Source organism: Eublepharis macularius, chromosome 8, assembly GCF_028583425.1.
Source record: "Eublepharis macularius isolate TG4126 chromosome 8, MPM_Emac_v1.0, whole genome shotgun sequence".
Lineage (NCBI taxonomy): Eukaryota > Metazoa > Chordata > Lepidosauria > Squamata > Eublepharidae > Eublepharis > Eublepharis macularius.
Window position 1 is genome coordinate 113509091 of NC_072797.1, and position 25624 is coordinate 113534714.

General features: G+C 40.5%; 1 protein-coding gene across 1 annotated transcript in view; it reads right to left on the reverse strand.

Annotated features, from left to right (window-relative positions):
- The window catches only part of MLLT3 (MLLT3 super elongation complex subunit), a 161335-nt gene that overhangs the window by 32561 nt on the left and 103150 nt on the right, over positions 1–25624 (reverse strand). Inside the window, exon 7 of the mRNA XM_054987518.1 lies at positions 1411–1489. Coding sequence (XP_054843493.1) covers positions 1411–1489 — 79 coding nt within the window. The remainder of the gene's footprint in view (positions 1–1410; positions 1490–25624) is intronic.

The window sequence follows — 25624 nt, forward strand, 5'->3', positions numbered from 1 at the left end:
CCTGGTTTCTCTTAGGAAAAAGCAGGGGGAGGGGCATAGCCTTTTTTCAGGCCTGTTTTGGCCTTAGAGGGAGGACTCATTGGGGTCAGGCCAAGCAGCAACCACTGGCAATATAGATATAGAGCTGCCAGGGCCCCCAGTGGGAACAAGGAATCACCTGCTCCCAGCCTCTGCCCCACCACCACCACTCACCTGGCCAGCAGGGAGGAAAGTCCCAGGAATGGGCCTGGAAGGCAAAAAACCCCCCCTGGGCCAGCACACATTGGGCAAGCTCCCACCGGCTGCGACGACATAGCTTCTTTAAGCGGTGTCACTGCACTCAGCGGGCATGCTCCTGCACTTCACAGGGCCTCAAATGGGCCCCTGTGAATTGCGGGAGCATGTCCAACACTGGCCACAATGACATCACTTCCGGAAGTGACGCCATCAAATTGTTTCATGGGTTTGAAGAAGAGAAGGACATAGGGAAAGGTGAGCATATGGAGTCTACCAGGAGAAGGGAAAGAGGACATAGTGTGGGGAAAAGGATACAGGGAAAAGTGGAAGTACTCCCTGCAAGTCCTTGCAGGTTCTCCACCATGCAACTGGGCCCAGCTCAGCCAGCACCACTTAATGAGTCCATAGGAGAGAGGCTGCTGGTGGGAGGGGGAAAGGTGAAAACGGGGGGGGGGAGATAAAGGTGGGTGGGTGGGAAGGAGAGAAGGGCTATGGGGGGCAGGCAAGGGAAAGAGAACATGGTAGAGCAGTGGAAAATGAGATGCTCCCTGCCAGTTCTTGCAGGTTCCCCACTTGTATTAATGATTATGGACAACCTATAGCTGGGGAGAGCTCTGGGCAACATTGCTTAAGTAATGAATCCCAATCATGAAAATGACATGAGGATATGATACTCAATTATTCCAATGGGTATGCGTGTACGTGCGTGCATGTATAATGTATTGACTTCATTTCTCATTGAGATTCAACTCATGTATATTTTGGTTTTAACTTTACCCAACCCCAAGCCCTTGGCTAAAATACATTAGATACCCCCCAAAATAAATATTTAGAGCTACAACTGTTCTAAGAATTTAAAAGGCAAGAAGAAAATGCAACACCATCTAACAACAACAACAACATTCGATTTATATATTGCCCTTCAGGAGAACTTAACGTCCACTCAGAGCGGTTTACAAAGTATGCTATTATTATCCCCATAACAAAACACCCTGTGAGGTGGGTGGGGCTGAGAGAGCTCCGAGAAGCTGTGACTGACCCAAGGTCACCCAGCTGGCTTCAAGTGGAGGAGTGGGGAATCAAACCCAGTTCTCCAGATTAGAGTCCTGCCGCTCTTAACCACTACACCAAACTGGCTCTGTTCCATTTGCCTGGCTTTCCTGCTATAACTAGTATCTCTCTTGTTACTTTTACCTTGTTGTCGACTGTTCTGTGAAGGTGTAAAGCTGGAGCTGGAGCTGGAGCTCGAACTGGCAGGGCTAGGTTGCTCAGACTTGAGGAGGCAGGTGGGGAAACAAACAAAAAAGTAAGTCAGCACAATAATTAGCTTTAAAAGGATATTACAGAAAAACCCTCTGAAATGACACCACCACAGAACTGTCCATTGTTGCAGTGATCAAATTTTTCTTCTTATTATACGCATTAAAGAACACAATACGCTTCTAAAGCCAATGAGGTTAGGACTGAAGAGCTCTGTCTTCAGACATGTTGCTAGCTCACTGAACAAATATACAGAAAAGGTAGACATTCTAAAGCCAGGTTGAAAATTAAACATTTCATGTCCATAAAAATTTCAAGAAGTTTCTAACCGAAAACCATCGCACCTTGTTTTAACAGTACTAAGCAATACAGTCCTGCATGCTGCAGGCATAGTCTGTCTACTAACATACGACAATGTATTTATACTTCAAGCATGTAAAGACATATTTTCACAGTAAGCAACTACAGCACAATTCATCCCTGTCCAATTTAAAATGTTTCCCCTTCTGGCCCCAAGAACGTCTGCAAGTTTTGCACCTCAGATGATGTCTGGATCAGTGGAATTTTCAGAGTATGGATGATCAAGATTCCATTTTTAAAAAAGTACTGTGGATGTAACTAGAGATGGGCACGAACCACAAAAAAACCCGAACCATGAGGTTTGTGGATTTTCACGAACCACGAACTGGGGCCAGTTTATGAACCAGTTTGTGGGGTTTAAATGCTTTTCAGCTGCTTAGCAGCAGCAGCAGGGAAAGGAGCATTTGACAGTTTAAAGGGTCCTTTCCTGCCTTACAAGTGGAAGGTCCCTTGAAACTATCAGCTGACAGGCAGCGGGGGGGGGATCCCCCCTCATGCCTGCCAGCTGATAGTTTAAAGGGACCTGCTGCTTGCAAGCCACAGGAAAAGTTTATATGGCCATTTCCTTGGAGAAATGGCCATTTAAATTGCCCCAAACGAACCAGTAGACCAGTTCGTGGAAACGAGCTTCCACAAACCACTGGTTCACGAACCACGAACCAGCCTGGTTCGTGCTTTTTTTGGGTCATAATTTGATTTGTGCCCATCTCTAGATGCCACTCAACCACTAAAGCTGCAGAGAATTAAGGAATATAAGAAAAAATGGTTTACAGCGACATCTTCATTGTGTTCTGGGCATTTCATTGCTGCTGACAGCAATATTACTCAGCTTTTTTCCAAGTTAACAAAACTATATCAAGGGTAAAGGTAAAGGTGTAAGCAATCAAGTCATTACTGACCCATTGGGGATGTCGCATTACAAAATTTTCTTGGAAGAGTTTTTCACAGGGTATTAATAGGTATAATTAAACTGCAAATCTGTCACCAAAAAAAGCAGCAATAATGCCTGGCCTCTAAAATTCAGGGCCAAGTTGCATATATTCGTTTTCTGTAAGTTCCACAACTTCTTTTGTGCCATAAAACAATCTATTGTTGCCCTTCATGATGAGAAGGCAGATTTACAGCCTTTTAGAGCCTTTCCTCACTTTTTTTTTTAAAAAAAAAAGCAAGAGGGAACATCTCTCTTTTTCCTCATGAGCTCTGGAAAAAAAGAGTTAACATCTGTTGCTCTTGGATGAATGATATTTGTGGGACTTATCCTGAGCAAGCGGATGGTACACTATGAAGCATACCAAAAATCTTCTCCAAGTACATAAAATCTATGTGCCATGCTTATCTTGTTCCCAAAGAGCTCCTTATAACTCCACAATGGGACAGGGATAGAGATTCCTATGCACGTAAACCAAGATGTTACCAATGCAAGGGACTCGGACTGTGGAGGCCTACATCCAAACCCTTATTCTGAAATGAAGCTCACTGAGTTGAGTGACCTTGGGCTAGTCACTATTATCATGCAGCCTAAACACAGGGTTGTTACAAGAATAAAAACAGGGATGGGGTTATGTATGACACCTTGAATCCTTTGAAGAAAGGGGCCTGCTAAGGGCACTTGTAAAAACAGCACTAAAGGCAGTACCTTCCATACATCACTAACAACTTTACCATACAATAAGTTGGAACCAACTAACTTTTCTACTGGTGAAAGACAGGAGGGTCCCTTTTAACTGCTCAAAAAGACTATGCTGGGGATCATGGGGCTTCCATGGACAAAAAAAAAATGTGTGTACTGAGAGCCGCTGGTAAGGAGGAAAATTCTGTAAGATTGAGTGAAAAAGCTGGTGGGATCCAACCCCGTATCTGTGAATGCATAGAATCACAATGAAGTGACTTGATGGACTATTCATCGCACGATAAGTAAACGCCACCATGGAAAGTACCAGTGGGAACAGTAATTAGTGCTACGTAATTGCTTCCCATCTCCAATTTACACATGTAGTGGTTACCACAAGCAGACATGCACTCGTCTTAGAAGCTGCTATCAAGTATTCAAACTAGCTGATAGACCTAAGGTGGCTATTCTGAGACCCCAAAGAATGAGTCCTGAAACCGAAATTTTAAGGTCAAAGCGTGAAAACAAACAGCCTTCACAATAAAACATTTGAAGCGTGTGCCTCACTTCTGATATCTCAGTCACTACAGAGCTCTTTAAGAAATGCAGTGAACTACAATGTGTAAGAGCAGCAGAAGTATTCATATTTTAAGCTGTAGTCGTTCTTATTGTTTTACTGCTGTAGTTATTAGTCTTATTTGACTGAAACTAGTGTTAATGACTGTTTTATTCTTGTCCTTCCAGCAACATGCTCTACTGTGATCAGGCATCATAGAAATAGCTTAAGGAAACAAGTATCTTATTCCTAAAAGAAAGCAACTTCTTGGACATCCATTGGAAACCGTTTCTTAAGGGTACTCTTGAACTATCTAATATTTTCTCTCTAGCAGCTTATTCTACAGCATACAAATAGGTTTGCCAGGCCCCCATGGCAACTGGCAGGAGATGGGGGGGAGGCAGGAACTTACTGAGGAGCGTCCTAATCTTTGCCAGGGGCAATGCTCCATCATTCAGTCAAAAACATTGTTTTGGTTTTAAAATGCTATGTTTTTGGCCAAGTGCTAAAGCTTGCCCCCAGCGTGACATTGTTGCTTCTGGGTTGCGCTGGAATTTGTATCATCATGCTGGGATAACAACTGCACCCCCTCCCCAATTTGGCAGGTCTGCTTTCACCTGCTGATCAGCTGAAAATCACCAGGCTGCAGCCCCAATCCCCAAGAGACGGCCCGCCATAAGCAAGCAAATGGATAAAGGTAGGTAAAGGTAGTCCCCTGTGCAAGCACCGAGTCATTACTGACCCATGAGGGGACATCGCATCACGACGTTTTCTTGGCAGACTTTTTTTTTTTTGTTATGGGGTGGTTTGCCGATGACTTCCCCAGTCATCTACACTTTACCCCCAGGAAACTGGGTACTCATTTTACCGACCTCGGAAGGATGGAAGGCTGAGTCAACCTCGAGCCGGCTACCTGAACCCGGCTTCTGCCAGGATCGAACTCAGGTCGTGAGCAAAGCTTGGGCTGCAGTAATGCATCTTACCACTCTGTGCCACGGGGCTCTTGTATATATGTATGTTTGTATGTAGGCAAATGGATGCCTACATACAAAATAAGGGGAAAATTTAGAATTAATGCCTGAATTTTTTAGAGAGGTCATTGGATACCAAGCACAAAGGCAGAGTTTTAAAAAATGTGTGTTAACAGCAAGAAATGTTTGCCCTAACAACATACAGAAGTTTAGCCTCAGCGCATTAGAACAGATTTGCATCTACTAGGCTCATACTTCCTAGCAGAAACTATTGCTTTTCATGTGGTTGACTGACAATTGCCACAATAATTTTGATAATTATGGCTTCTGCTTAATTGGAATTAAACTCTTACCTACTGGTTTCTCAAAACATATGTTTGAAATTAAGATTCAAGGATGATCTTTAGCAGGGGAAATGCAAGGGCAGTTCACACATGCATTTTAGCATGTGAGGACTGCAACATTAAAAGCAATGGAATGAACACAGCAAAGAACACAGACCACACAACACCATCAGAATCATCTTATTACCTGTTATCACCAAATACAATATTTTTGTAAATGGAAGCCATTCAAATAATGGCTATTACAACCTTCCTTGGAGAAGAATGGCCAAGTCTCAGCAATTTATGCTGTAGCTCTATCCAGATCAGAGAACTCAACATAGGTCTGTCTTTGAAGGGAGTCCAGAAACTACAGCTGCTGCTGAATGCGGCAGCCAGAATTGTTAACTGGAACTAGCTGTACAGATCATACAGTATCAATTTTGCATCAATTTTATTGACTATTTGTCTAATTTGAACAAATGAACATATGCAGTTTGCCTTATGCCAATTTAGATCACGAGTCCACGTGGCTTAGTATTGTCTCACGTGTCTGGCAGGGGCTCTCTCTAGTCTCTCAGACAAAGATATGCCTCTTCCAAATCTTTCAACTGGAAATGCCAGGGACTGAAACTGGAACCTCCAGTGATCTATCATAATATGACAGTCCCTCTCATTTATTTATTATGTTATTTATAGTCCACTTTTCTCATTGAGACTCAAGGCGGATTACACAATGTGAGTAAGTACAATCAATTTCAAAGACATTTAAATAAACAATGTAATAAGGGTATATAAATGAAAATTTTGCAAAGATTTAAAACCAGCAGAAATCCAATACAGAGTTGAAGAAATGCTGAAACAGAGCATAAGTAATTCTAAATCTCACATACCAAACAACACAGAAACTACCCAGTAAGATTATACTTAAAGCAACAGACAGTAAACAGTATTACAGTCTGTAGTCCTTATCTCTTTACTGATGCATCTCTTTGAGGTCACTTCTAGGGCACAATCTTATCCCCCCCGCCATGTTGTTCAACCTCTATGTAAAGCCTTTACGAGAACTCATTTATAGCTATGGAATAGGATGCCATCAATATGCAGGTGAAACCCAGCTCTATATCTCACTGTCCAAATCACCACAGGATGCAGTAGAGATCGTGGGTTGCTGACTGACAGCTGCAATCAAATGGATGAGAGCAAACAAACTGAAACTGAACCCAGACAAGATCTCTGCTTGGGAAGGCAGGTATCTTGAAGGACATTGTACTCACTTTTGATGGCATTCATCTGACCCTTGCAGACTCAGTTAAGAGCCATGGGGTTATACTGGATCCAGCACTATTGCTAGAAAAGCAAGTTAAGGCAGATGCAAAAAAATGTTTCTACAACCTCACTCTAGCCTGGAAGATGACCCCTACCTCGACATGGCTGATCTGGCCACCTGGATCCATGTCAAGGTAAACACTGAGACCTAAGTATTGTAATGCACTGTGTACAGGTCTCCCCCTCTACGTTAACTCGGAGACTCTAGCTGGTGCAGAATGCTGTAGCTTGGTTATTATCAGGAGCTAAGAGAAGCATGATTATTACTTCCATTCTGCAGTGATTCCACTGGTTACCTATCAGTTACCAGGCTCAATTCAAGGTATTGGCTGCCACATACAAAGCTCTTCATTACTTTGTTCCATCACAGAACCACCTCTCTCCCTATGTTCCACCACAGCAGCTTCACTCATCTGACCAGGGCCACCTTGCACATGGGCCACATCAAGAGCTGCCCATACATATATATTCTCTGTGGTGGCCCCTACCTTATGGAACAGTCTACCTGAAGAGGTCAAGAATTTGGTTATGCATAGTTTGCCAAAAGCAAGGAGAGTGGGAGCTTTATTCACCTCTTCAGGAATGCTGTTCCATAAGGCGGGGGCCACCATAGAGAATGCACATGTATGGGCAGCTGTTGATTTCGTTCATGTGCAAGGTGGCACCTGCAGAAGGCTCTGCTTAGATGAGCAAAGCTGCTGTGGTGTAACACAGAGACAGCTCTGGTGGCTTTAGTTGATGATCTCTGTTTGAACATTGACAAGCAAGCAAGTAAGCAAACAGTATGGATCTAGAATAGTTAGCGGCCCTTCTCTGTTTACGGCCCTCCTATCAGAAGTTTTGGCAGGTGGCCATATGGAAAGGGGTGTTTTCAACAGTGGAGACAATCCCATGGAATTTTTAAAGCACTAAAATAAGGCAAATGCTCTTCAAGAGAGATTTTGAAACCATGATCCGTTCTTGATTTTCACTTTTTATATCATCCCGTTTTATCAGATGGGTTATTGCAACTTATTGCATAGGTCTATGTATTTTCATAGGTTTTAATGGTTAGGGTTGTTAGCCCCAAAATTTAGGAGCCAAACTGTGCTTTTAGCATTTATGGTTTTGTATTTTAACAAGCTAACTTTCTAAGTATTGCTACAACAAAACCTAATCCTAACCACTTGTAATTTTGTTAAAACTATGACAAGATGTTGTAGTTTATAAAATAAATACAGTTGTAACCCTGGTTGTCATCATCACAACAAACAGCTCTACTCTTAACTTCTCCCCAAATTCTCATAATTTCATTATTGCTTTAAATAACACAATTTAATGGAATAGTGCAACTCCCATTTCCATGCGAGATGAACCAATAAAGCTCAACAGAACCAAATTACAGCAAGGGAACCAATGTCAAACTAGAGAATCCCAAACTGAAACAAACTGAAGTGAGGCTTGCTAGAGCCGCCGAGTTTTAAAGGGCAGTCAGCGTGGCTTGAAGGGCTCTTTTGGAAACTGGAAGTTCAGCTTCTCCGCATAGCCAGATTATGCCAAATTGGCATAAATCCAACTATTTAACCAGATAATGAATCCCAGATCACACACTCCTAGAACTTGGCATTTCCACATGGCTCTCTGGAAAAAATAGCCAGTGCCCAGGACCCTTGGGATGGACTTCAGTCACACTTTAAATGCATTGCTCAACCACTATCACAAAGTACAGTACCTATTCCACAACTTTAGAAAATAGCTAAAACATTTTGAGTTGCATGATTGCTATATTTCAGGCATTCAATTATCTCAGACCCTGACAAATTTTCTTTGGCTATATGAGTCAACCCCAAAGTTTACATGCTAGATTCCTTTTTTAGCCTGTATGGTTCTGTATTTTAATGACTATATTTTCTGATTATTATTATTATAAATAATCTTAGCCTAATCTCTTCACAATTTTTCTAATTTTATTAAATAAATATGGTGGTAGCCCTGGTTTTCATAAAACAAAACCCTCTGATTTCTAACTGTAACCTAGCCCCTCCTGAATTTCTCATAATTTCATTACTGCTTTAAAAGTTTCCTTTAATTGATTAATGTGCTAGTATAGAAAGCATCCCCCCCAAACAGCGTAAAGTCAACATATAAGCAAGTTATGACTACTAATTCATGCACATGTATTTTTGTTATACAACAAAACTTATCTGACATCAAATTATAAATAAGCTTTGCACATCCACTGAGGATTGCAGGAGACACTATAATAAAATTACTGTCGGAAAATACTGTGCCACTATGAAATTTTTACCCCGTTCTGGATAGCCCAGGCAAGCCCGATCTCATCACATCATGAATGCTAAACAGGGAGACCTCCAAAGAAAATCAGGGTTGCAGAGGCGGGGAACGGCAAACCATCTCTGTTAGTCTCTTGCCTTGAAAAACCCAGCAGGGGTCGCCGCAAGACAGCTATGACTTGACGGCCCTTTCCATCACTACATGAAATTTCTGGTGCTACACCAACCTGATGTTGGGATTTGTCGAGCCCTGATTTATGTGACTGACATTTTCCCGTTATCTCAGGTATTAGACACAAAAGAATGTTCATGAATTATAGCTGTTTAGTTTCCTGAAGTTGAAAATTACCAGTTCCTCTTTTAAGGTTTGAAGCCAAGTTGCTGAATATGTTACTGTTGTTTATAGCTCACCTAGTTTATAGTTCTGGTTGGCCAAAACATTTATTTGAACATTATGCATCACGTTTTAATGTTAGTTTATCACTTATATTATTTAACAATGCAATACTGGAAATTACTCTTCTAAGCAAGAATTTTAACATGCACACTAGCCTGTGGTTATACTTTACCTAAACAATTTTATGACTGAAATATTTGCATGCACAAATAATTTAAAAGTGAATTTTCTCCTGCACCACAAAATGTGGCATACTGACTACAAAATCCAGAACGAAACTTGCACTATCAAAACACAGGAGTGTAAACAGCAATAGCAGACTGAGCACCAAGTCTGCTAAAACCAAGCAAAGCTTTGCCATGATCTACATTGGCTACTTAGTCATTATTCTATTACTTTAACTATTCACAAACTCCAACTATTTCAAATACCCATAATTCAGGATCTACAGTTGTAATTGTATTACGCTGATTTTTATTTTTTCTACCAATGGTTTTATAATTTTATTATCGAACTACTTTTATTACTTGAACTGCCTAAAATGCCTATCTAGAGATGCAGCATATAAATTTTCTAAATAAATAATAGCAGTCCTCATATTCCAAGGCACTGCCCTCACATTATTCAATGTGATTAAGTGGGCAGAAGTCTACTTCCACTAAAACAATTGCTCATGAAGCAGTTTTAAAATGTTTAAATCTTATGATCACAGAGAACATGATAACTGGTATTTTTTGTAACTTGGGGAATCATCTAAATATTTAGAATTACAGGTTGGATTAAAAAAATAATAAGTATAACTAAAATAGCTGCTAGCTATATGTACAAGATGTTGTGGAATAGCTTCACTTACTGCTATAATGGGTAGCCTTTACAGCAGTTCTCATGTTTTGGGCAGCAGCAGCAGCACAAACAAAACAAAAATCTTTGGTGTACAGATGGCTTCCATGTGGTGAAGACTATGCTCGGATACAGCCTTAGGTTATCTGGAATTTTTTTTGGAGCTGGGGTGGGTGGGGGAGATGAACACCTATTGAATGAGTTTGGGGTGCACATTCTGTTTTGACTGGGGCCAAGTATAAATAACACTGCTTACTATGTTCTTGGTTATAAGGTGTCAGTACTTAACATGTGGTGTTGCAAACATTGGTCAGTATTATGTAGTGTAAAAGTATTTCTAAACAATAGTTTATATCAGCCTCCCCCGCCCCCATCTAGAGCGCTGGAAGTTCCATGGCCCATAAGTCACTGAAAGATTTCCACTGGAAGTTGTAGAAAGTACTTTCAAAGGAAAGCTATAGAACACAGACAGCTAGATAGCCCCCCACCGTCTCAGTCAGTTTGGAAGTAGAACTGAATGCCAGAAGACACTAAATGCCTTGTTCCCTATGAGCATCATGCAAACATTCAGAATGCCACTAACAAAAAAAAAGTACCCCCTGAAACCATGGAATCGTTGAGGTTGATTCCCGAGGTGGCAAACTACCAACTCAACCTGCCAACTCAACCTGCCAACTGTGCATGGTAATTTTTCTAAACAAAGTATGTGTGTCATGCGAAAATTGAAATCTTCCTGCGATTAGCAAATTGTTTAGATTAACCCTTCTCAAGAAAACAAGTTAAATGAAAGAAACACCACCGCAAGTCAGCTGTTAGATGTTTTCAAAGGCTAAATACTATAACAAAATTATTGAATGTCAAATAGTGTGCAAGTGCATATTCAGAAAACCAATATTAAAAAAGGATAATTTGGAGGGGAATGGTGTGGGACAAAGTAGTTTCAGTTCTACTGGGTGTCGTGGTTCATTTGACTAGCAATGTCTTCACTGTTTGATGTCACAAAATAGTTGGGAAAACCAGTGCTAGATAGTGGAGTATTAAGGGGTCAGTGGATCTGTCAGAATTTGAATTCCAAAGTCTTTGAGCAACATTTGGCAAATTAAACCTTTCCATCCATGGCACTTTGCTATGGATTCTCAAGTTATACCTTGTTGGAACTTTTCAATGGAAATGGACAGACAACACTAGTTTCTTATGTATGCAATCCCTGATGAGTATTAGTCTTTTAAAATGTGTACAGATCAAAAAGAGCTGAAAATGGTATTAATAAATCAAGCAAAGCTACCAAGTACAGAAAGTATTTTCTTTGGCTGAAACTATGATGTTTTACTTGCAGAAGTTTTCTGCTGATTATGGTTTACTGCCAAAGCAAATTTTGCTAACCAAGTTCTTTGAAATACATAACTACTCTAGTAGGCACCTTCCTACACAAGCATACCGTATTTTACAGATTTTTTAAAAAAATTTGATAAATCAGACTGTACTTACAACCCCTTTCTTTTTCTGTTAGATTTTTCCTTTAACCCTCTTCTTACACTCACTGGGGAGATTGCTGCCACCAGGAATTATATTCCGAAATGATTCCAATTTCCCCTTTAATAACGTGCCCAAGCGTCAGGCTCCTTCGTGGTACTATGCTGTTTGTATTAATGTGTATTATTGTATTTTATGCTATTTGCAATAATGTTTTATTGTATTTGAACAATATATTCTGCTGGAAGCCACCCTGAGCCCGCTTGCAGGAAGGGTGGGGTATCAGTTGAATAAAATAAATATGTGGCCCTGAGGACAGGAATGGGATATGGAAGTAACAGATACTCTGGGATGAAAAAACCAAACAAAATAAACTTATTTTTACAAGAAGCATATTGGTTTCATGCTGTTAATTAAGCTTGATGATTTCAAAGACAGTTATCAGTTCTTAAAGTTTCCTCAACATAGGCTCAGTCACACAGATATACATAAACTTTCCCTCTCAGGCTGCACACACAGTTTGCCTGCTTCAGATAAATTAATCTCTTACTCAAATACACATAGACTTTCACACTTAGGTGCACACACAGTTTGTCTGTCAAAACCAGAATGCAGGATGAATGTTCTCTCTCACACACACACAGTTCAGGCTTCCACACAGGTTGCCTAACTGAACTAGAATGAGAATTCCCTCAGCCTTCCATACAGGTTGCCTGGTTTGCCCAGACTCAATATTTCTCTCTCAGAAATATGGAGACACTCTCAGGCTGCACACAACTTGCCTGCTTTGCCCAGACTGAATCTTTTCTCTCCACTCAGTAACTAAAAACTGCAGTTCACTCTGCCCACACTCTCAGCCATCAACCAGTCATTTCACTCACTCATCCCCCTCTCTCACCCCCATTCTTCATCTGTACCACACCAAGCATTTAAAGACACATACACACACTTAAAATCATTACACGGACATAGTCTTCATCCTGATCAATACAATGGATAGTTATTTTCAGACACTGCAGAATACGTACTAAAATATATGGGAGAACATATTCTTAGGGAGACCCTGAGGTCAACCTTGATGTTGTGTAATGCCAGGGTGGTAAGAAATAAAATCTCCTTAATTTATAATTTGATGGTAGAGGAAAAGCACCAGATGCGGTGGCACATGCCTGTAAACCCAGCTGTCAGGAAGTCTGAGGCCCATGGATCGCGTGAGCCTGGGAGTTCTGGGTTGCAGTGGGATATTTCGATCAGGTGTCCATATTAAGTTTGGCATCAATATGGCAGACCGCAGGGAGCTGGGGCCCATCAGCTTGTCCAAGGAGGGGTGAACTGGCCCAGGCTGCAGATGGAAAGGAAAGAGAGAGGAAAAGGTGGACCTGGTATGTGTGAAAGAAGCTTGGCTCGATTGGACTGATAATGTAGTTTGGTTCCATATTATATCAGCTGGATATCCTGTCCATCAGTCCCAAACTAGAGACTGGGTAGTTGGGATTTCCCAACAGTAGTATCACTTTTTTCAGATACCCAGCCCAAACAGTCACCAAGATTGATTGATTTATCTTGTACTAATTACCATGGATGGTTTGAATACCCTGCGGGTGGTATTGTCCATCTACTTCACCTGCAGGTGCCCTGGCAGGACTAGCAAAGGTAATTTCTTGCATACTATTGAGAACGTTTAGACTTAATGTATTGGGTGATTTTAACATTCATACCAAGAATGTTGAAATCTTAGTGAGCCATGCTTAGGACTTCATGGCTGCCATGTGTCTGTCACAAGTTGTTTTGGGTCCAACACATGAAAGGAGTTATATGCCGGATTGATATTTTGTATCAGGCAGATAACTGATACATTCTAGGGATACCTGTCATTTACGATTAGATTACTGCAACACATTCTACATGAGGCCGGCCCGGCAGCCACCTCAGGGCGCTAAGGCGCCAGAGGGGTGCTGGCCCGGAGGCAGGGGCATGTGCCACGGAGCTGCCGCTGCCAGCCCGGAGTGTGTGCTGGCGGTGGCAGCGTGGGGCAGCTGAGTGGGCAGCCTCCCGTTCAGTTGCTCTCTGGGCCAGGCACAGCCGGTGGCCAGGGCGGCCGGCTGCTCCTGGCCCGCAGAGCAACTGAACGGGAGTGCTGGAAGGCGCGCACCAGCCCTGTGTGATGTCACATGCAGTGATGTCATCATGCAGCTCGGTGTGCGCGCGCACGCAGAGGCAGCCATTAAGCTGCCTAAGGTGCCGGCGACGCTGGAGCCAGTCTTGCCTTGAAGACTACAGGGAAGTCATGATTAGCACAAAATATAGCCATCTATAACTAGAGTTTGGAGACATAATGATATTACTCAGTTCATAAGACACTGCTACTGGTTATTTATATGCTTTTGCATGTAAAAAAACATGCTAATTATCACTTTTAAAGGCTTGCATAAACTGGGACCCACATATCTGATGGACTGTCTCTCCTGGTATGAACCTATACATGAGTCCGCTTAGATCCTTGCAGTTTCTTCCTGAACATCCCCTCTCCCTCAGATTTATTAGATCTACCCTCAGGTTTATTAGATCTACCACAGGCAATCGTGGTGATTTTTACTGTGGCTCCAACCTTCTGGAATGGCCTTCACAAGCTTGCTTACTTACTTACGTAGAGATCAGGAGGGTACCTACACTGGCCCATTTCAGGAGATTTTAAGGTTATCTTATTTAAAAAGTATATCCTGTTTAGATATTTATTTGTCACAGCACTAATGCATACTGTTTTTTAAGCTGCCAACAGCAGCTGAGTATATATGTACTTTAATAAAATCCTAATAAATGCTGCCATTTTATTCCCCCCAAATGCCATTTCCTGTGAACTAAAATAAGCTCATGGCAAATCACAGTTTAAACTCTCACCTGGTTCCATGGCTACTCATCCCTGGTATCCATTATCTTCAACTATGCAAAGAATCTTCTTTCATAGTATTAAGGTATCAGAAGAGATATCCCAATCCGTCAGCTAAAATGCTTTCAGTCAGATAATGGAGGGCATTATCACCTTTTTAACATTCTCTTTCAGATTTAGTTCCTAACTGCCAATATATTTTAGAGATATGTTAAGAGGCCTCTGATCAGAAGTATGTACATTATATAGCCATTCTTTCCCATGACCTAAACTGACACTATTTGCTCTTTTGAACTGCCAAACCTTAGTTTCTTCAAATTTGTCTAAAGGTCTAATAGCAGAACATTACTCCTTTCCACACAAATGTTCTCCTCTGAGCCAAAGCAATTGCATATTGCAAGGTCCTTGTAAAGATGACCAGATTCTTCCTATGGGTCAGTGAGCAAAGATACCAACGACCAAACTTTTGATCACATATGCTCATGATTACATGCTACGATTAACATCTAAGTGGGTTTTTTAAGCTTCTTTGAAAATGTATCCCAGCGGTACTGTCAGTTATATCACACAGTGGATTTTGTTCCAGCTTTCTCAGAATCTAATCTGCAAAATAAACCACTTCCCAGCTATAATCACCAAACACCACAGTGTGTCAGTAGCACATAGATAAATTCCTTATTAAATTTGTCTTGAGTCTCAGCAGTAAAGATGGACAATTAAAAAGCTAACAAACAAATGAATAAGAAGAGTAACTCAAGTTGAATATAACAAGAGCAGACCTTCTAATCTTTTCACCTAAATCATTAATTCCCATATTGTGTGTGTGTCGGGACACACCAATGTTCTGTAGGAAAAAAACAAGTATGGGAAAGAAATCCTAAATAACAGAATGATTCTTGTAAACCAAAGTAAAAAGGCAGAGGCTTAATTTTTTTAAAAAAATGTTTTCCCAAAGTACCAACATGTAGAAGACAATCTCTTCTGCAAGCAGGCATGATTCACAGGAAGGAGGCAAAGTGAGAGCAATTAATCTTCACCAGGAGTGATTCCTTCTGCCCTGTTTCTGTATCAGATGTGACTGAAACTTTCTAACAGTTCCCCAAAAGAGGCACAGCAAAATTATCTACTATCAGGGAATGCTGCCTGTCCCTGTATGAGATTTTCTGCCTTGAACTTGCATCTTTCCAATCAGAAGGCAAGGCCAAAAGGTAGGCTTTTTTGATGGTGGATAATTCTTACTCTTGCACACAGAAAAAAAGGGCTTTAGAGTAAGAGTGAGATGTAAACTTAAGCTGAAGATACATCAAGATGCTCCCTTCTTTTATTATTAGAGAAGCTCACTAGTCATCTTAAACGATCATCATCATTTTCCTCACCCAATTAAATGTTTGCAAAGCCCTACTGCTGTGTCCTTTTCAGGATTTCTAAGATCACCCTGACTTACCTATGTTGACAGTTCAGTCCCTGTATGTACTCTGTTTGCTTCTAAGCTATGCTATGGTACCCTACCTTTTTAAAAACTGCATTTCCCTCCTTTCTTATTCCTTCTATTCAATCACTTCTCCTTCCATCACTGTCATCAGGTGACTCCCCAATAAATCTTTACTGGCTCCAAGACAGTGTCTTGAGCTCAATTCAGGCACCATAACAAACCAAAGCTTTCACTTACTGGTGATCTGAGCTTCATTGTATAGATTAGCAATGGTTTAGAGCTCCCAATCTACTTTCGTTTTCCACCTGTTCTGCACTCCCATATCTGTGGGGCAGGGACCTTCAGTGGCACAGCAATGGCTACAATGACGCTATACAACTCAAGGCACCATACCAAATGTACCATACTTAACATAAAAACAAAATTAGCACAAAGCAGCTTCAAATCATAGTTACAGACTTTGGTTTGCTGGCCCATTGAGAACATGGTTTGTAAATTCATTTATTTATGTCATTTATAGTCTGTCTTTCTCACTGAGATTCAAAGCGGATTACATAGTGTGCAATTACTACAGTCGATATCAAGGACATTTCAATAAAAGTTCCATAGGGCATATACATGCAAATTTTAAAAGACATAACATCAGCAAAAATCCAATACAGGATTGAAGAAAAGCTGAAACAGAGCATAATTCTAAGACTGACATTAAACAACATAGAACTACCCAGTAGGATCGTATTTAAAGCAACAGATAGGACATAAGGCAACAGATAGTACACAGTGATAAAGTGTAAGGTCTCTATCTCTTTAGTGAAGCATCCCTTTGAGACCACCTCCCTACAGTACAGTCCTCCCATCTGAGTAAAAAGCCCTCTTTAATAATTCAGTCTTGCATTGTCTGTGGAAAATCAGGAAAGTGGGGGCTCTTATGACCTCATCTGGCAGGCTGTTCCATTGGGGGGGGGGGTGCTCTCACAGAGAATGCATGTGTATGGATAGCTGTTGATTTTGCTCATGTGCAGGACGGCTCCTGCAGGAGATCCTGTTCAAATGAGCACAGCTCCCATGAAGGAACATAGGGAGAGAGGCGGTCCCATAGGTACGCTGGACCAAGGCGGCAAACAGCTGTGTATGTGACAGCCAATTCCTTGAATTGAACCTGGTAACTGATAGATAGCCAATAGAGAGAGTGCAGAATGGGAGTAATAGGCATGCTCCTGCTTGCTCCCAATAACAACCAAGCTGCAGCGTTCTGAACCAATTGGAGTCTCCTAGCTGACTTCGATGGGAGAGCTAGGTATAGTGCACTACAATAGTCAAGCCTTGATGTTATCATAGTGTGGATCCAGGTGGCCAGATTGGCCATGTCGAGGTAGGAAGCCATCTGTCAGGCTAGAGTGAGGCTGTAGAAAACATTTTTTGTGGTTGCCTTAACTTACTTTTCTAGCAGTAGCGCTAGAAAGCAGGTGTGTGTGTGTGTGGGGGGGGGGTCCTCCACACCATTGCACCTGGTTAATTTATTTCATTATCGTATGTTGATTTTAGAATTGTTTTCTTGTTTTTATTGATTTTAACTTGTTCACCGCCCAGAGCCCCTGAGGATGGGCGGTTTATAAATTGAAATATAAATAAAATAAACAACTCCTCAGGTTCTTAAAAGAGATTGTAAGGATCAAACAAAGTCCACTGAAAGTGGAGAGTGTAATGTCTTTCAAGTTCTCTGCCTTCCCAACAAGCATCATTTTCACACCAAACCACAGATAAGTGGTCTTAACCTCACTTTGACATCACGCCTAAATTGAGCCTGTATATCAAGTTTCTATAATACTGTCACAGCTCTTCCCTACGACTGTCTCTGCTCCTACAGTTCTCTCTATCAATCTTCGTTTTGTACAAGCTCATTCACTGAACCCCCGTCAACTCCTCTCTGTTTACCGCTGTTTTCTGGAACAGCCCTCTGTGTTTGCAATCTTCCTCAAAAGCAAAACTTACCTTAGGTGAACCTAGCTTTGAGACTTCCCCTGAAAACTTTGTCTGCTACTCAACTAACCCATACCATGTTTACAAGTTCTCACTTGCCAATTCCAAAATTCATTGTCCTTTGCAATCTTGGCCATTTAAACCAGACTGCCAACACACAGGAGATTATATCATTACAGCATTACATAAAACTTGTCTGCACTGGCATAAAGCAAATTTCCAAACTACAGTAATACTCTATTGATTTCTCTCTGCAACCCTTCCCCAAATGGTGGTCACAACACCAAGGGCAAAGTAGAACTACTTAGGTTATCATGCAACTCATATTTAAAAGCTAACAGATTTATGTACCTTTTAAAAAGCTGTGCTTCAATGCTTTGCATTTTTTCATTACACTTCAGAACATTTTGATAAGGGAAGGAATGGTATACAATGAGGTACATGGGCAGGAAAAAAGAACTATACGCCCAAGAGAGATGGTGGCAATGTATAGATGAGGACCCATGGTAAACAATAGTTTCTAGACCACAAGAGAGTGAACACACGTTTTCAAACTTGTACCTGCAGCCTTGAAGGCTAGAATGTTAAAACAACCAAAAACAAGGACTGTCTAAATGAAATTGTAAAAACTCCAGAGGGGTAGTGACATTAGTCTGTTATAGCAAACCCAAAGAAGATTTTCTGGTACCTTGAAGACTCACTACTTGTTATGACACAAGCTTTCTTTGACTTCAGATGTCTGAGAACATCAGAAATTATGCATCTGCCGAATTAACATCTAGTCAACAATAGCTTGCACCACCACAACAGATGAGTGCCACATGATTCCATTAAGTGGAATCAATTACATTTTTATTCTGCTCCTCCCTTCAAGGAGTCACAGAATCAGAGTTGGAAGGGGCCATAGAGACCTTCTAGTCCAACCTCCTGCCCAATGCAGGATGAGCCTAAAGCATCCATGACAAATATTCATCTAGCCTCTTCTTAAAAACTGCCAGTGAAGGAGAGCTCACCACCTCCCTAGGCAGCTGATTCCACCTTTGAACTACTCTGACCGTGAAAAAGTTTTTCCTAATATTCAGCCATAATATCCAGTTCAAGGAGACATTCTTTCTTTTCTCACTTTATCTTCAGAAGAACCCTGTTAGACAACTGGACAATGTTCTTTGAGGAAACGTCCATAATCGTTAAAACCTCCTGTACCTCTAATTCAGAAAAGAAACTTATCTGGTAGGAATTTGAGCATCTCTGTTGCAGTTTTTTCCATATTCTCTCATCCAGCTTTCTAAACCCCACCCCCAATCAAAGGATCATGTTCACAGTTCCTTTAGCTTCCTGGCTTGATTTAATGAACCAAGAAGAAGATCTTCTTGAGTAATGGGGAAAGGTTTCTTGACAAACCAAGATCCAGCGGAAGATTTAATCAGCTTGGCTTGTTGCCTGCCCCTGCTAATACAATACATGCTTTTCATAATTCAGGAGGAGGTGGGGGAAGAAGCTTTAACTGCTGGATGACTGATTAGCAGGAAATTATTTATAACCAACTTTCAACATACCAGGCAGGTCTACTCTGAACACATGCTGAGCTCAGGCCTTTTGTACTTAGCCCAATAAAATGCAAAGTTGAAGCAATCACTCACTTTCAAAAGTACATTTATAAATGTACTACACATGTTTTTTTTTTTGAAAAAATATTTATTGGGTTAGAATCCGTTATTTTTACATTTACATTCAATTTTCCCCAAATTTTTCATTTCTAACCCCCTCCCTTTCCCCCCCTTTTGTTGACTTCCAACAGTTTTCCAACCCTTTGTCCCTTTTCCCTTACTTCTATTAAATTTCTCTATCTAAAACAAATACATATTCTCCATTATACTAAGCAGTACATCCTTAACTACTTTTCTTATTGTATACTCAAACTGTAAGTCTTTGTTTCCATCTTGGATAAACAATTTATCCCATTTTCCAATTTTGAATATTTCTATATATCATAAACCTATATATCATAAACCATAAAAATCTTACACATTTAAATCAAACAATTTGACTTATTCTCTATGTATTACTCATTCTATCTTTTTATGGTAATTCTATATAACTCTCGTCACATAGTCAATCAATTTGACTCGTCTATACATTCAGTTTGGTGCATTATACAAATCTTATCAAAGAAAGAAAATATTGTTGATTACTCAATCCGTATATTTAATCCTTATCCTTAATTATTTTCTATCAATATTCTATTTATTAACCAATATATATCTATATATATATCAATCTGTTAATCTAACTGCTTATAAATTCACATTTATCTCTTCCCCCCCCCGGTAAAGTCACCCCCCTCTACATTTTATTATACTTCAGTAGTTCTCAAACTGCCACAGTTTTCCTCCCACCTCCCATTTCTTCTCCAGATATTGTTTCAGCTTCTCCCAATCTGTGTTAAACTGCCCTGAGTCCAAATTTCTCAGTTTTCTTGTCATCTTGTCCATTTCTGCCATGTACAGCAATTTGTAGGTCCAATCTTCAATAGTTGGCACTTCTTGTACTTTCCATTTTTGTGCATACAAAAGTCTAGCTGCTGCTGTCATATAAAATATCAACGTCCTATGATGGGCTGGAATTCCCTCCATTCCCAAGTTTAGTAGCAGGAGTTCTGGGTTCTTATTTATTTGAAATTGTAAAATTTCACTCATTTCTCTTATTATTTCCCCCCAGTACTGCCTAGCTACCTCACACGACCACCACATATGATAGAGGGAGCCCTCATGCTTCCTACATTTCCAGCATTTATTAGAAGTGTTCAAATTCCCTAGCGCAATCTTCTTTGGTGTCATGTACCAACGATAAATCATTTTATAGATATTCTCTTTAATATTTGTACATGTCGTTGTCTTCATTGTAGTCTTCCACAAGTATTCCCATGCCTCCATTGTTATCTCTTTGTTAAAATTTATAGCCCATTTCACCATTTGTGTTTTAACTGTCTCATCCTCAGTATACCATTTCAACAGTACTTGGTATACCTTGGATATTCTTTTCTTGTCCTCTTTAAGAAGGGTCTGCTCTAGTTCCGAATTCTCTATTCGTATACCTCCCTTTACAGAGTCCGAGTTATACAAATCTCTGATCTGTCTATACTGGAACCAGTCGTAATTCGGTGATAGTTCCTCTTGCGTCTTTATTCTAAGTTTAGATGCTTCTATTTTAGTTATTTCTTTATAAGTCAAACATTGTCTTTCGTTATCAACAGCTCTCGGGTCTATCACCTCATATGGAACCACCCACCAAGGAGTTCCTTCTTGTAGATAAATTCTGTACTTCTTCCAGATTGTGTATAGACTTCTCCGTACAAAATGGTGCAGGAACATCGAGTTGACCTTTACTTTGTCATGCCATAGGTATGCATGCCATCCAAATATTTTTTTATATCCCTCTAGGGCTAATAGTTTCTTGTTCTTTAATGTCATCCACTCTTTCAACCAAACTAGGCAGATTGCATCATGGTAAAGTCTCAGGTTGGGCAGTTGCATTCCGCCTCTTTCCTTTGCCTCTTGTAAAACTTTCATTTTCACTCGAGGCTTCTTGCCTGCCCATACAAAATCTGATATTTTCCTCTGCCATTTTTCAAATTGTTTAGAGTCTCTGATGATTGGTATTGTCTGTAGCAAAAACATCACTCTTGGTAACACATTCATTTTAACCGCTGCAATCCTACCCAACCATGACAGATTGAGCCTATTCCATTTAATCAAGTCTCTCTCAATCTGAATCCACAATTTTTCATAATTATTCTTGAACAAATCTATATTCTTTGCAGTCAGTTCAATTCCCAAATATTTCACCTTACTTGTTACTTCACAATCCGTTGTTTCCATTAACAATTGTTGTTTCTGCTTAGTCATGTTTTTGCATAGTATCTTTGACTTCTTTTTGTTAATGAAGAAACCTGCCAAGTCTCCAAACTCCTTGATCTTATCTATCACTTTTGGCATGTTCTCCAGTGGGTCCTCTACAATTAACATTATGTCATCCGCAAATGCTCTGACCTTGTATGAATAGTCCTTTATTTTTATTCCTCGAATTTCCTCGTCTTGTCGTATTTGTATCATCAGAATCTCCAATACTAAAATGAACAACAGTGGAGACAACGGGCAACCTTGTCTTGTTCCTTTGCTTATAGTCAATTTCTTGGTCAATTCATCATTCACCACAATTGCTGCAGTCTGGTCTCTGTAAATTTCCTTAATTGCTCTGATGAATCTTTCTCCTAATTGTAGCTTTTCCATAGTGGCAAACATAAAGTCCCAGTTTAAGTTGTCAAATGCCTTTTCAGCGTCAACAAAGAAGAAACCAACCTCTTTATCACAACGCTTATCATAATATTCAATAGCATCAATCACTGTCCTTAAATTATCTCTTATTTGTCTGTCTGGCAGAAAGCCTGCTTGCTCCTCCTCTATAACTTCCGAAAGCCACCCCTTCAGTCTCTCCGCCAGTATCTTCGCAAAGATTTTATAATCATTGTTGAGTAACGATATAGGTCTGTAATTTTTCACACTAGTCAAGTCTTGGCCCTCTTTTGGGATCAATGATATGTTCGCTTCAGACCAAGTGTCTGGAATCCTTTGATCCCTTAAAACTCGATTGATCACCTCCTTTAGGAATGGTGCCAGCTCATTGGCCATAGTCTTATAAAATTTAGCTGTAAGTCCGTCTGGCCCTGGCGCCTTTCCTAAATTTGCAGATTGTATTGCCTTACTTATTTCCTCATCCGTTACTTCACTGTTCAGTTTATTTCTCCAAGCGTCCGAGATTTCTGGAAGTGTCATTTTCTCCAGATATGACGCTATTGAATCTTTATTTACTTCTTTCTTATTATACAGTTTAGCGTAGAATTTATAAAAGGCTCTACTAATGGTATTCTGTTCCAAATACGTTTTATCATCTTCACAAATTTTATTTATTGTTTTCTTTTCCCTTCTCTTCTTCAGTTGCCATGCCAGGTACTTCCCAGGTTTATTTGCACCCTCAAATGCTTTCTGATTCAGCCTTTTGAGATTCCACTCCAATTCTTTATTACTCATTGCTGTTAGCTGTTCTTGCAATATTTTAATTTCCTGGTATAATTTCTTTTTCCCTGGTCTCTTTTTTAACTGTATTTCCTTAGCTTTTATTTTCTCCTCAATCTCTTGTCTCTTCTCCTCTTTCTTCTTTCTTGCTCTACCATTTAAGTCCATTAGTATACCCCTTATAACCGCCTTATAAGCATCCCAAACTTTATCAGTTGGTACTTCTTTATTCACGTTATATTGTATGAAAAACTTTGTCTCTCTTCTCAATATTTCCATATTCTCTTTTTCCTGTAACAAATCCTCATTTATTCTCCATGCTTTCCTTTTCCTCCTTTTCCCCAGCTTCCACATAATTGGGTTGTGATCTGAGCCTACCATCGGCATTATTTCTACATCTTTAGTCCATAACGCCAAATCTTTTGAGGCCCAGATCATGTCAATTCTTGATAATGTGGAGTGCCTTGCAGAATAAAAAGTAAACTGTCTGCTTTTAGGATACTCTCTCCTCCATACATCTTCAAGAGTCTCTTGTTGAATCAGCTCAAAAAAAAGCTTTGGTAATAGTCCTCTTTTCTTTTGTGCCATTGTAGTCTTTTTATCCAGTTCCAAATCTGTCACTCCATTGAAGTCTCCGGCAAGAATTATCTGGTCATATGAAAGATCATCTAAATGCTTCCTCAAATCCTCAAAGAAGCTCTCTTTTGCACCGTTGGGTGCATAGATTCCGACTACCAACACTCTCTTTAAATTCCAAGTACATTCCACTGCTACAAATCTGGCTTCCACATCTTTCATTATGAATTTTGGTTGCAGCTCCTCTTTTACATACAACACCACTCCTCTTTTTTTCTTACTTGAGGCCGCTACAAAGTCTTTGCCCAATTTTCCCAGTTTTAGATATTTTACATCCTGTTTTCGAATATGAGTCTCTTGCAAACAAACAATATCACATTTTTGTTTTAGTAGCCAGTGAAAAATATTTTTTCTCTTATTCGGTGAATTTAGTCCATTTACATTCCAAGATAACACTTTACACTCCATATTCATAATCTTGTTGGTAAGTCTTTTTCATTGTCCCTTATAAATCGCTCCATCTCCCGCTCAGATCTGATACGCTTTTTGGCGCCTCCAAATTCGAAGGACAAACCCTCTGGGAGCTCCCATCTGTACCTGATTTTCATGTCCTTCAGCATCTGGATTAGCGCTTTATATTTTTTCCGATCTAGTAACACTGATCTGGGTAGTTCCTTCATTATAATGATTGTCTTGCCATCGATCTCCAATGGATCTTGAAACTGTTTAGTCACAATCTTCTCTTTCATATTTCTTGTTGTAAATTGTACAATCACGTCTCTTGGTACTTTTCTCTGGGTTGCAATTCTCGAGTTCACACGATATGCCACATCTAGGATAGCCACAACATCCTCCTCCTCCTTCCCCAGGTATTCAGCTAACACCTCCGTCATCTGCTCTTGCGCTGTCTTTCCTTCCATTTCCGGCAGGCCGCGAAATCTGAGCTGCTTCTCCATATGTCTACTTTCCGCAACCGCCATCCTTCCCCTCATCAACCTCATCTCTGTTTGTTGCGTATCTGCTAAGTTCTCCATCGCTCCTTCTACTGTTTTAACTCTCTGCTGCGTCCCTTGTAATTCACTTTGTATTGTTTCCATACCTTTCTTCACTTCTGACAGCTCCGATTTTACTTCTGACAGCTCCGATTTTACTGTCTGTTTAACCTCTTTGATCAGCTCCAATTTCATGTCTTTAAATTCTTTAATCACCTCCAAAAGTTTTTTATCCAGGTTTTCTATTGCCGATTGCCACTCTTTCTTCGACATCGTGGGGCTTGCTTTAGCTCGCTCCCACGAATCCGCTCTCTTCCTTAGCTCCGTGGCGTTAAATTTAGTACCTTTTTTATTTCAAATGTCCCGGTCTTCTTGCATAAATTAATTTTAAAGGGTCCAAAATGTCGGGCGTCTTTTCTCTATGGTCTCTCTATGATTTTATAATCCAATATGGCCTACTTCCTTTTCCGCTGAAGCCGCGACCCTTCCCCTCTCAAAGATGGCGATTCCCTTCTTCCTGCCCTCCAGCAAGGGCCGCTTCTCTCCAGCCGCTCTATTGTTGTTACGCACTTCCTGTCTCCCGTCTTCCCACAGCAGGTCTCGCGATGGTGTCTTTTTCTCACAGCTCCAAAGCCACAGGTATTCAAAACAATAATCCGATTTCTTTAATAACTTCTTTAAACTTAGTCTCTTTTCTAATACAACTCCTGCCGGAGCTTCCCCTCCTTTTCGCTAGTCTGTTGCAGTTTAAAAGTCTACTTTTTTTCCTCTCTGTTTTTATCAATCTGTCCCGTATCGGAAGATAGTGATCTTTACCTTCCCTTCACTTTCCTCGGGTTGTAATCGCTGTTTCGATTTCAAGTTCTCCTTTCCACTTCTTCCCCCAATCGAAGCTTGGGTATGTAGGTCTTATGCCAGCCGAATTGGCCCCAAAACTGCCGCAGAGATTGTAGCCGACCCGTCGCAAGGTGGGACCTCAAGGATCGGGAGGGGACCCGTTATGTAGAGCCCCCCCTCGTCCGAGATCTAACTCACCCTAGGGTCTTGAGCGTTCTTTGCCTGCTCTCCGCCTGAGAGC